Here is a 12,755-nt window from a genome sequence, read left to right on the forward strand (position 1 = left end):
GTTTGTGCTTCTTTTTCTTGGCAAGGATTGGTGAACAAACTATAATGTACATGGAAATAATTAAACACATCTCTCTGCAGAATTTTAGAAAGTATATTGACAAAGTATGGATTATCCAGGACTAGCTTTCATTTCCCAATTCTGGGAAAGAAAATCAAGAACAAATAGGAAATCTTGCAGCAAGACATTTGTAATTTTACTATAAAAGAGGAAAAGTAAAAATGAAGAAAAATACAAAAAGTCTTATTCTGTGGACTAGAAGTCTCACTTTAATACTACTTTAAAGCAATCAGCTTTCCAGTAGAGAATCTCAAAATACGTCAGTTCAGAGATTTCTAATGGGACAAGGTAGGTTATGTAGAATTTTAAGGATTGTTCTTGTAGTTCTAATTGGCTTAGAACAGAGTCAGGAGCATGTGTAGGTGTCTACTACATTTAACATCTATTTTAATGCTCTGGGTATGATAATTTCAGTAATTTCTTCCATGAAAAAAATATGTCAGTCTGAGAAGGGTTTTGGGAGGTAGGGACACCAGGATATACGGTCTTTCAATACCTCCTAGAGTCCAAGACATTAATTGATAGTGTGTGTGGGGGGGCATTATGTAGTCACTAAATACACAATTTTGGGGGTATACTTTGTCTTGCCTCTTGATAATGGTAAGTCTGTTTTCTCCAATCATGATTTGGGACACACAGTCTAAGAAGAACAAAAGTACTTATGAGGACAGTGGGATGTGAAATTAGAGCTGTCCCAGAAAATCCAGAATATATTCTGGAATTCAAAACAAAAACAAAACCAGGAAAATATGGAAAATAAGAAAAAAAAGTTGTTCTGTGTAGAACGAAATGAAGAAATTATGAATGTTCTATACACAGTACAGTTTTAAAGTACAGAATACAGTACAGTTTCAAGTATGCTACTTACTTTGTATCAAACATTTGACAGTAAATCAGATTATAGGAGTTTTGCCCAGTTGTTCTGAACCAACTCTCACATTCTTGCCTAGACAGAACTCCTTGCTTCGGGCTTGACATGGAAGTTGGAAGACAATGCTTCTTTCCTGGAGGCATGTCACAAACTGAATGCAGAAACTCAACAAACCCAGTCATCGTCTTTTGTGTAATCTACTAGGAAACCAGTCCCTAGAATCACAACTGATATTTTCACCACTACTTTTAATTGTACTGGATTTTAGAAGAGGAAGGAGAATTAAGGTGTCAAGTGTGGGGGATAGCGAAGTAAAGCTGGTGAGTGAGTATATCAAAAGAACTAAAACATGGGTTTTTGGCTTTCTGAGACATGGTTTAAGAAAATAGGCCAAGAATGAAATACATCCCATGAACTAGGAAATACATGTTTGCAGGGCAAGCTTGCTAATCTGATTTTTAACACTTTGAACTGAAAATGGGGAGAGAAAATGCCCAGATAAAGCTATAAAACATGTTATTAAGAAAAATGGACATGACATTAAAAGGAAATAGTGACAAAAGTGGTTCAACATTCACAGAGGTCGACAGTGTAAAGACAACACTTAGCTCCTCAGCTGTGTGCACACCCAAGTCTGAGAGCGGGTTAAAGGACACGGAAAGGCACATCTTTTTTATAAAAGAAATGGCCTACTAGAGTACAGGTCTACTTCCTAAGTCAAGAAGAAATATATCTGCATAGAAATCTATGAACCATAGAGAGTAGAGGCAAGTTGAAGAGCATCCAGCAAAGATAAAAGGGATAGGAACTGAAATAATAGCCCTGAATGCTCACTGAATGCTTGCTGAAGAAACAGCAAACGGATGTATAGTCCTCACACAGGAGACCTACAGGACGTGCTGCTTCTTAGCAGACACTCCTTTCTCCAACGATTCTAGGGCTTGACGCATTCTTAGGCCACAAACATTTTATGCTATCGGAGGTTTAGGAAAGACCTACAAAGTAAGGATACAGAATGAAAACCAACAGATAATTGGTAATTTTCGGTTGAGAAAAAAATTATTTACTACTCTGAATTATGAACTAAAAAAATCAGTTAAAAGGAATCCGTACTAACAAATTTCTTCTTGTTAAAAGTTGTCTTAAGCTCTTCAAAACTTGTAACTAAGCAATTACATTCTTTCATATGAATCAATAATGAAAGCCAAGCATTAAATTGTACAATGGAATCATAACATATATACATTTAACTTATGGAAATCCAGCTGTTTCCTCTTAACAAATAAAAGGAGAGAAAATAATTTTAAAATGTGTGTGATTTCATCACAAATCTTCTATATATGTAAAATATGTAATTACAGTGTAATTTTGACTACACATCATTGAAGAGATGATCACTCCTTCAGGAGTACTTTCTTCTACCGCTGCTAATGCCAGAGCCAGATCATTAAAAACAATTTACAAATATTTGTGAGATACAAACCTATAGATTTCAACATTCTTGCTCTTTTGTCTAGAGAGTTTAGAGGCACTTGCTTCTCCAGCCACAATGATGGTGTTGTTTTCCATGACCACACCAGCACACACGGTTCCCAAGCCCTCTCCATACTTGGGGGACGAGACAAAATAGGTCTTCCGTGAAGTGGGATCGTAACAAAAACTGGCATCCCCATAGTTCCTATGTCTTGACCTGATTCCTGAAGAATTGTTGCCAATGCAAAGCAGAAGACTAGTCGTCTCCATGCCATAGCGAAGATTCAGAGAGTGCTGCTGGGGTGTCTTGATGGCTTTGAACGCGTTCTGAATTATATCAATGCAAGCTGCGTCACACAGAAGCATCGTGTTCCTTTTTAGGGCTTGTCTTAAAAAAGAAGGATTTATAAGTTCCAATCTGACTTGCTTCAAAAGCTCCACAAGATGCCCTGTGCGCAATTCTTGGTTATGATTTACCCATCTCAGGACTAGGTCCAGAATGCTCTCCTCCCTGGATATGTTAAGGTCATCTGATTTAATAAGTGTAAGAAATTGGTGTGCTTCGACTTCTAATATTTCTTCATGCAAGCTCACCTCAGCAAAGTGCTGATACAAATATTTCTTCGACTGATCAGATAAATCTTCAGCTCCAATCTGCTTTGCAAAATAATAGATACCTACACAGTTCGAGGCGTCCATATGGTCCATCATATATTTTTGACACACACTAAAGATTTCTTCCATCTGCATGAAATAGGCAGCCATCGCTACGGTCTGCACGTTGGCGTTATTGATCTCTAAAGCCGCATTGTACATGTAATTCAATATCACGGACACGCTTTCTGCTGTGATGTCGTAAAGTATGACTTCCTTTTGAGTACATTCGAGTAGTCCACAGGTGAACATAGCTTTGAAATAAGGACTAAATGCAGCCAGGACCAGCCTGTGGCAAGGAAATTTCTCCCCTTCTGCTATGAGTATGACATCAATCATTTCTGCTAATTCTTTCATGTTCCTAACTTGATTCAGTAAATTCAAACTATGTTGGTATTTTTCTTTTCCCTCAGCCTTGCACTCCATGATACACTTTTCCAGTGTTTCCACGTACGTCTTCTTCAAATGTAGCTGGATTCTTGGGGGGCTATTTGCATGTCTGATTACTCACAAAGCAACAGAGATGTGCTGGAACACTCCTGAGGGAAAGATAAGAATCCGGTTTCCTGTAAGAAAACAATTCTCTGTGATTTAAATATGCAGCATTAGTAATAAGAACTATTTATAAATAAGTGTTTTTCACTTCAAATGCAGTAGCTTAAGACAACTACTTTTGTATCTAGAAATAATGTCAGTGATGGTATAAACAGTAAATTATCAACTATAACAACATTAACCTCAGCAGCAGCAGAGATTTTTTCTAGGAGGGCTGGGAAGGCCTCCCTCCCAAGGTGAATGAAGAGAGAAGTGGTAAGATGGTCCATTTTGCAACTGCATTTGCAGTTCCCAAATACGGCTGCCTGCAGGCCAGGGGGCAGGGGCATTAGGAAACCTGCCCGCGGAGGAGATGGATCACTGAAAATGTCATGTGCACCTGCCAAAAAACAAAAAACAAAAACCACACTCAAATGTTATAATGGCCCCAGAACCACACAGGATGGCTGAGAAAAAAAGCCCATTAAAATTCTGCTCAAACTTTTCCTATGGGGCAAGTAATTCAAAACAGTGCTTTGGAAAGCACAGCCAAATGTCTGCTGATCTGAGAATTCACAAGACTTTAAACTTACAGCTAAATCATCCTAAACTTAGAAAGTGCACAAAAGCCATCCCGTTTCTCTATCCCCACTCCTTGTTCGGCTTGTCTTTGTTCCTTACTTCACAGTGGTGGAGATGGACTCACTTCTTCCCTTAAAAAGCACTGGTCTAGTCAGAAATCTCTTTGAGCTAGTTGCCTGTCTTCACCTTGCCCAGGGGAATGGAAATGGTGTTTCAAGGGAGCGAATTAGCTGTTTGGATTTAAAGAAGAATTCCTAGAGTCAGCAACCTTCACGTCGAGGAACACATCTCCAGGCCTTGCCACCCTGTCTAGTTCTTACTTGGCTAGAAGTTGCACGCAGTAAGAATGAGCAATGGTAAAAAAATCAGTCCTGGAGTTAAGAGAGGAAGAGAGGTGATCATCTCAGTCCTATGAAAGCACAATTTGTCAGCTGTAAAGCTTCTACAGTTTCTACATTTCTGTAGTCCTATCAAGATTAGAGATCTCAGCGAGACTTCTCCATCTCAATTCTCACTGTGTCTCAATGAGAAATGGCACTTTTTTCAGTGTTGAATTGAAGTTCATTTCAGGAAACCAGTGTTAAGCAGGATAGGAATGTTTAAATATATAACGGCAACTATAAGACCTAAACACCGATGTGCTGCAGTGTGTGGGATGAAAACAACTAGCTGATCTAAGAATCTGTGTAACTGAAGTAGGAATAAAATTCTCCTTGCCAGATTTTCCAGCATTAATGCCTCAGCTTTATCTCAGTAAAAGCTTAAGACTTCCTTTGTGAGGCCTTGCAGGTGAAAAGTGAACCTTTGTTTTTTACTTTCTTTTGTTTTACATTTTTACAAAGAGAATCCAATTATGGGTAATTAAGAGGTCATTATATTTCTGAGCTCCCCTACAACACATTATGAGTGGCCCAAATCCTATTATGTGGGCCTCTTTGTACAGAAACACGTCAATCAACTTTGTAGATGGCAGCTGTTACTTTGAGCTGAAAACCAGAAAAGTCTCCTTATAAGGAGATAAATATTAACAAGTTTCTCCTATTCCATTTATACTGATACCTAAGAATCACTTAGAGGGTATTGATGTCAGTGCTAGAAAGCCAAGAGCAGTTTCCAGATAGGATCACCAGATCCAATACAATGCAGGCAGTCCAGACTCATTAGTTCCTAAAGTGTTGACCTTGATGCTGCTAGTAAGAAATGAGATGCTGGGGGGGGGGGCGCCTGGGTGGCAGGGCAGTTAAGCGTCTGCCTTCGGCTCAGGGCGTGATCCTGGCGTTATGGGATCGAGCCCCACATCAGGCTCCTCCACTATGAGCCTGCTTCTTCCTCTCCCACTCCCCCTGCTTGTGTTCACTCTCTCGCTGGCTGTCTCTATCTCTGTCGAATAAATAAATAAAATCTTTTAAAAAAAAAAAGAAAAAAAAAAGAAATGAGATGCTGGGGACTCACATGTTTTGACCACAATCCTAGGATTTTATATCTTTGTTTTTAAAGATTATATTTATTTATTTGAGTGAGAGAGAGAGAGAGAGAGAGAGAGCACACCAGCAGGGTATAGAGGCAGAGGGAGAGAGAGAGAAGCAGACTCCCCACTGAGCAGGGAGCCCGACGTGGGGCTCGATCCGAGGATCCTGGGGTCATGACCTGAGCCAAAGGCAGATGCTTCACCAGCTGAGCCACCCAGGCACCTCAGGATTTTGTATCTTTAAGACAAAATCCAACCATCTTGTTGAACCTTGTGGCATAGGACTATCTTAATAAAAACACAGGCAGCATTAGTTTCAAAAAGAAGTTAAAAGTGGAATAACTAGTACAACATGTGTTCCTTTTCTTTATAAATATAGTAGCGCCTTATAAACAACTTTACAGTGGACAATACTGGGTTTCCCCCAGAATCCAACCTGTCTTCTGTTGGAGTGGATGGGGTAGGACCACTGTGACTGGTTCAGGGACGGGTGTGAGACCGGAGATGGGCTTAATGAGAGTGAAGCTCAGGTCTTGGGTTCAATGGCTAGGGGTGTCCACGTGTTCTGTAGATGAGAAGTCGGGAACTGCTACAGCCATGTCCCCATAAGCCAGCATGAGAACACAGCTAATACAGGGAAGATGGCAGAGAACCTAGAGCAGTGGGTTTGAAAGACGCTTTCTATCTGTATTTTTCAGTTTTCAGTGACAAACCATTTCCTTTACTGTTTAAGCAAGTTTGAATTGGGATTGCTGTAACCAACACTCAAGAGTCCTTACTGGTATAAAGTGACATATGCAAAAAGGTTGAGAAAAGATGGTCTAAGGTAATTGCAATTATATATTTTGTAAAATTCCACTTTTCCTATATTCTTATGTCTTCTATCAGTATATTGTCACGTAAAAGAACCATAGAAACTTCTAGTTATCTTCATTTCCTTTTTTTTAAAATTTTATTTGAGGGAGGGGGAGAGACAGAGAGAGTGTGACAGGGAGAAGCAGAAAGGGAGGGAGAGAGAGGGGGAAAGAATCTCAGGCAGAGTCTGCACTCAATGCAGAGCTAACACGAGGCTTTGATCTCCCAACCCTGAGGTCATGACCTGAGCCAAAACCAAGAGTTGGATGCTTAACCAACTGAGCTACCCAGGTGCCCCTTCATTTCTTCTTGATAGAAGGCAATATACACTAAGTCACTCTTCTCAGTTTACCTTTTCTCATTAAATGGCCACAACATTTTACAGGTGCAGGAACTGAGTTTTGAACCCGGTTCTATCTGACTCCAAAGTCTGTACTCTCAACCATTCACTCTTGTGCAAGTGTGGGCAAAGTAGGGCCAGAGAGTAAATATTTCAGGCTTTGTAGGCTCTAGGGTCTCTGTCCTAACAACTCAACTCTGCTGTTGTAATGCAAAAGCAGGCATAAATAATACATAAACAAATGAGCATGGCTATGTGCCAATGAAATGTTTTAGGGCTATGGAAACTTGAATTTCATATATTTTCATGTGTCATGAAACAGTATTCTTTTAATTTTTAAAAGCTATTTAGAATGATAAAATCCATTCTTAGCTTACGGGCTATATAAAAACAGGCCACAGGTCAACCACTCTTGCTCTATTGTTATAAATAAATCCACTTTCTAGATCCTGAGTAGGAAAATATACCATCTGGGTTCCTAACCTCCGCTTCTCTGCTTAAGCCCAGCTGAAGAGTTTTGATTCAAAAAGATTCAGAAAGATCATCTGGTTGTCGCAAGTTTCTCAAATATAAATCAATTTCTCAAACAAATACTTTATTTGGATGCAGCCTGTCTGCCCCAAATATTGACTTCAACAACAACAACGACAAATGCTTTTAAAACAGAAATAACTGTTTCCAACATTCTGAAGAAACATTTATGAATTTTTTAGATGGGCGTATGTATTTGTTAAGTATCCCCTCTTTCCACTTGCCTTTAATATACCTCCTGAAAGCTACTCGAAATTTCTATGGATTTATGGACCAAAGGAATTTACTGATGGAAATCCTGAAAAATACCCAGGCAGTTAAATGCACCACCACACTTTAAAGACATTCTCAGCATTGTGTCCTGTATCTATAAGGGGCAGAGAAGATACTAGCATTGCAGATGGGGTCTTTGAAGGGACAGAGTCCCAGGTTTGCATCTCAGTTTAGCCACTTACTTGCTATAATCCCAAAATGACTTAACCTTTCTAAACGTTGGTTTGGTCATCTGTGAAATGGGGAAAATGTATATAAAAGGAGTTAAGTCAGTTCTTGGCATCCAAGTGCTCCATAAATGGAAATCATTGTTATTTTACAGTGGTGTATCAGAGTGCAGCTCGGAGGCTAGAAACTCGGGCTTTGGCTGGGTCACCGAGGCCTGGGTTTGAATCCTTGATCTACTATCTAATAACACGAGCAAGTTTCTTAGCCTCGTTCAGTTTCCTCACTTGACATTAGCTTTGAGAATTGTTTAAGAATACTTGGGAGAATTAAATAAGGCCATGGGTGTACATCATTTGCTTAGGAAAATCTGCTTCGTACTGCTGAAGCAGGATACACCTATATAAATAATTTTCTAATAATAATGTTTGGGTCCATATACAAACTGCTTGTGGGTACAGACACAGCTCATAGATAAAAGAGAGCTGACAGCAACTTTTTCTTATAATGAGGGCAGAGAGGGCATTCTCCTCTCATCAGCAAAACAAAACTGTATAAATGTTCTCAAAGATATCAATGGGAAGTTATTCTCCGCTCCAATTTATAGAAGACTGAACTGGTGCATTCATATTAATAGTACCCATAATAATAGAGAAAAAATGAGTAGCAAGATAAATACAAATCACAAGAATAAAGCCTAATTACTTTGCAAATCCAAAATGCAGTTATACCCATGTCCAGTATGTTTAGTTTTGAGAGATGGACTGCTACAAATTTTAATGTGGCATAAAAATGTTAATTTAAGCTGCCAAGGATTTGCTTTTATCATGTTTAATATTATAATCTTTATATTATCTTTAAAGTTGCGACTTTTTCTACATAACGAATGATACATGAGCTTGCTTCCATGTTTTGTTGAAGTTAAAAGTAGTTTAAATTCATAGTAGCAATGCTTGAAATAGCAAAAATTTGGAAATAACCTAAATATTGATTAACATGAGAACAGGTCAACCAGAGGATATTCACTCAAGAGAACACTGCACAGCACAAACAAAAAATGAACTGGAGCTGCAGGTATCAACATGAATTTCACAAACGTCATAACGTGTGCAAAAGACTGTAGAAGAGATGCTACAAACCATTGATCTCATGTTTAAAATCATTATGTTCTAATAGGGTAAATATAGACAATATATTCTGACAGAATAAATAGAAACAACTGGTAAATCCAGGAAAGCGTATATAGGAGTTTTTTATACCATTCTTAGAACTGTGAGTTTGGAACTACATCAAAATAAAACATGACGGTCGCCTGGGTGGCTCAGTCAGTGAAGCATTTAACTCTTGATTTTGGCTCAGGTCATGATCTCAGGGTCCTGAGATGGAGCCCTATCGTGGGCTCTGTGCTCAGTGGCAAGTCTGCTTGAGATTCTCTCCCCTCTGCCCTTCACCCTGTTCACGTGTGCACTGTCTCTCTCTCTAAAAAAAAATCTTAAAAAAAATTTTTAGGGGCGCCTGGGTGGCTCAGTCAGTTAGTTAAGTGTCTGCCTTTGGCTCAGGTCATGATCCCAGGGTCCTGGGATCGAGCCCTGAGTTGGGCTCTCTGCTCAGCCAGGAGTCGGCTTCTCCCTCTCCCTACCTGTCTGCCTACTTGTGCTCACGCACGCTGTCAAATAAAAAATAAAATCTATAAAAAACAATAAAGCCTTAAAAATTATATATTCTTTAAGGATACAAACAACTGTGGTGGAATATAAAGAAATGAAGGGTAATTATAAAAAACATCAAATTCGGGACAGGGTTGCCTTGAGGAAGTGCGGAAGGAGGGGATACAACTGGAGAACGGTACTTACCGTGGTGAGCACTGCATAATGTCTGAAATTGTCCCATCGCTATGTTGTGTGCATTCAGTACACCTGAAACTGCTAACATCATATGTCACATGTACTTCAATAATAAAGATTAAAAAAATGTATCCTGAGCCTATCTTCACCAACACCATCCCTCCTACAAACATCACGAGGCCCTTCACAATCCGGCCATCTCCCCACCGTCCTTGCCTCATCTCCTGGTTCTCCTTCCTTACACTTTTCAGTCTTTTAGGAGTACCGAACCACTAACAATTCTAATGCATACGTTACCTTTACACACGTTGTTCTGTCTGGAATATCCTTCTCCCCCTTCCACCTGAAAAAATACAAGTGGCTCTTCCAAATTCCAAACTCAGACATCACTTGCCCTGTGAAGCCTTCTCTGCGCCTTCCTTGCTTGTACCTTGAACATAGTGACTGCTGCATCTGCCTGCCTCCCCTTTCAATGATGAGCACATAGATGGTAGGGGGCTCATGTTTTAGTCATTTCCGTACTCTTAACATGTTAGTGATGATGCCTTCTGCGTTAGGGCTGCTCAATAAGGTCTGTGCAACTAAATGTTTTGCTTAGTCCTAAATTACAAGTTCATTCACCTTTTTTTCCTTCTTGTTTTATTCATGTTAATAAACCATTATCTCGAAGATGCTTTTCTACATTTAAAAGTTGTGCTTGATTCTTCAAGTTGCTAATTTTTTTTTTTTGAAGATTTTATTTATTCATTTGACAGAGACAGCCAGCAAGAAAGGGAACACAAGCAGGGGGAGTGGGAGAGGAAGAAGCAGGCTCCCAGCAGAGGAGCCTGATGTGGGGCTCGATTCCAGGACTCCAGGATCACGCCCTGAGCCGAAGGCAGACGCTTAACGACTGAGCCACCCAGGTGCCCCTCAAGTTGCTAATGTTTTGTCTAAGTCAAGCAAATCACCCAGAATCCTTAACTTGGTTTCCTTGATGCACTGTGACACCCACTTCTCACTTCTACTTTCAAAATTAATTCCCAGTTACTGCGTGCTCTCAGGAATTCGGCCCCAATTTTTAGAGAACTGAAGCCAAAGATAGCAAATTGGCTGCTCACAGACTTTTTTTTTTCTGCAAAGTAGTTGTCAACATGCGAAACTGCCACATTGTAACATCTACTGAAAAAAATGAAAGATATGGCAACAGTGGAGTCTTAACTCCCATGGTGACAACAGTGTGCATGACCTGAGTAGACAGTTGTCACCTCTCAGATGGCACATCTACTCTCCTTTCCCCAGCCCCCATTATCCTTAGTGTCAGTCCTCATTTATAATTCTTCTCACACTGTTGCTTCCCCCCCACTTTAGTTACCCTACAGCCACTTATTTGAGACCTCTGGTTTTCACCATTCCATCCCCACACCTTATTTTGCTTCAGTATCACAACCTTGCACAGACACTGGTAGAAAATGGCTCAGAATACCCACATTACCTTAAATGCACTTTGAGTCTCCCATGAGCATGGAAAAACACCTGATTCACTTAATAGCAATAATCCATCCCACACACTAGGTGCTTAATAATGGCCAGGCCTGCAAGTGATAAAGCTAAGTAAGATAAGTTTCCTTTTTGCTTTCCTTTGAGGAGTTCGCACTGTTTTGCATTCTCAGGGCGCTTTATACTTTTCAGAGTGCTTTAATATGCGTTATGCAGTAGCTCATTAGCTCCTCTTAAGAATCACGTGGCGGGGGGGAAGAGCAGGGCAATTATATTCCTGGCTTTAAAGTTAAGAGAGTTGCCTGGGGCTGCTTTCGATGCTTAGTGAAGTTTTTTAAAGTGCCAGGCACTATTCCAGGCCCCAGGCAGAAGGCCAGGAAGGGAAAGACAGAAGGGTCCCTACCTTTATGGAGCTTACAGTCTAGTGAGGGAGGCAAACGTTAGGGTAGATAAATAATGGTAGGACAGTGAATACTGCCGTGTTAAAGAGGGAAGAGACTCCTGGCTGAGCAAAACTGGTCTGGAGAAGGAAGCGACTGCTCGACTGCTCGGCTGAGCTGTGAAGGCAGGAGCCGGCCGCATGACCGCGGGAGGGAAGCGCAGTGGGCCCCGCAAGTGCCAAGGGTTGGGAGGCTGCCCCCAGCTCCGGTCCTCCTCGACCTTTCTCCATTGGCCTGGCCCTGGAGCTAAGACAAGGACCTCGATGGGGGCCCGCGTTTTTTCTGTCACCGTTACTTACAAGCTGCTGACCCCCGGCTTGAGGCTCGGCCCCACTGGCTCCGCAGAGGTCGCAGCGATGGCGCCGCGACCTGGCCCTGTGGCCGCGCTGACGGGGCCAGGCTGGCCGGGGCGGGGCAGCTAGCGGGCTTGACCGGCCGGCACTGCCCAATATGGGCCTGTGAGGCCCAGCGATATAAATAGACGGCGCCGGGAGCGCAGGGGACCGAGGGCCGCGCCCTGCGTTGGGGGAGGGAGGGCGCTGGCAGCTCCTCTGAAGTGACAGGTGCTCGCCCTCGGCGTCCCGGGAGCCGGGGATCGGGCCGCTCTGCGCCTGCGCGTATCGTCCGAGCGGCTCCTCGACGGCAATGGGCAACCTGCAGGCCCGCGGGCGGCTCTGCGCCTGCGCCAGTCTTCCCGCCGGCCCGCGTGCCAGGGCGGCTGAACGTCCGCCGGGAGTGGGCGAGGACATAGTTTAGAGATTCTGGAAATCGGATTTCTATAAATGACACAGCTATCCGCTTAATCTTTTTAAAAAATGCAAACGACCAGAACCCAGTATGTGTGGGCTCCCTGAATGTGGCCAGGGAACTGGGCTGCTAGATGAAATGCCCAGTTAACTATGAATTTCAGATAAACGACTAACAGTTTTTAAGTCCCAAATATTGCATGGTCAATTCACATTTAATGGAATGTGGGTGCTTGTGGTTGCTTCTTTTGGGGTTTGTATTTTTATTTGCTATCGCTGGCAAGTCTGCCTGGAAAAACCAGCAGCCCCATGACCTTCGGCCTCAAGTGGGAGATCCCCTAGAAGCCTGAGAAAAGACTGATTAGTTATGCCCAGGTTTGGGGTGGTGCAGGGAGGAGGAATGTTCTCTGGAGGGAAGTGTAACAATATCTGCTGTGTGG

The 12,755-nt window shown here is 41.8% G+C and overlaps 1 protein-coding gene across 4 annotated transcripts in view; it reads right to left on the minus strand.

Moving 5' to 3' along the window:
- The window catches only part of KBTBD12 (kelch repeat and BTB domain containing 12), a 72,736-nt gene extending 60,712 nt beyond the window's left edge, over positions 1–12,024 (minus strand). For 2 of the 4 annotated variants that reach the window (XM_019797977.2, XM_019797978.2), the window contains exons 1-2: positions 11,869–12,024; positions 2,415–3,624 (exon numbers count right to left, since the gene is read on the minus strand). In XM_019797977.2, the coding sequence (XP_019653536.1) occupies positions 2,415–3,484 (1,070 nt within the window). In that variant the 5' untranslated portion in view covers positions 3,485–3,624; positions 11,869–12,024. Of the gene's footprint in view, positions 1–2,414; positions 3,625–9,947; positions 10,186–11,868 lie in introns of those variants that run through there. The other 2 variants (XM_019797979.2, XM_034658874.1) reach the window with 2 other exon arrangements.
- Between the last annotated feature and the right edge of the window lie 731 nt (positions 12,025–12,755).

Source organism: Ailuropoda melanoleuca, chromosome 4 (assembly GCF_002007445.2).
Source record: "Ailuropoda melanoleuca isolate Jingjing chromosome 4, ASM200744v2, whole genome shotgun sequence".
Classification (NCBI taxonomy): Eukaryota; Metazoa; Chordata; class Mammalia; order Carnivora; family Ursidae; genus Ailuropoda; species Ailuropoda melanoleuca.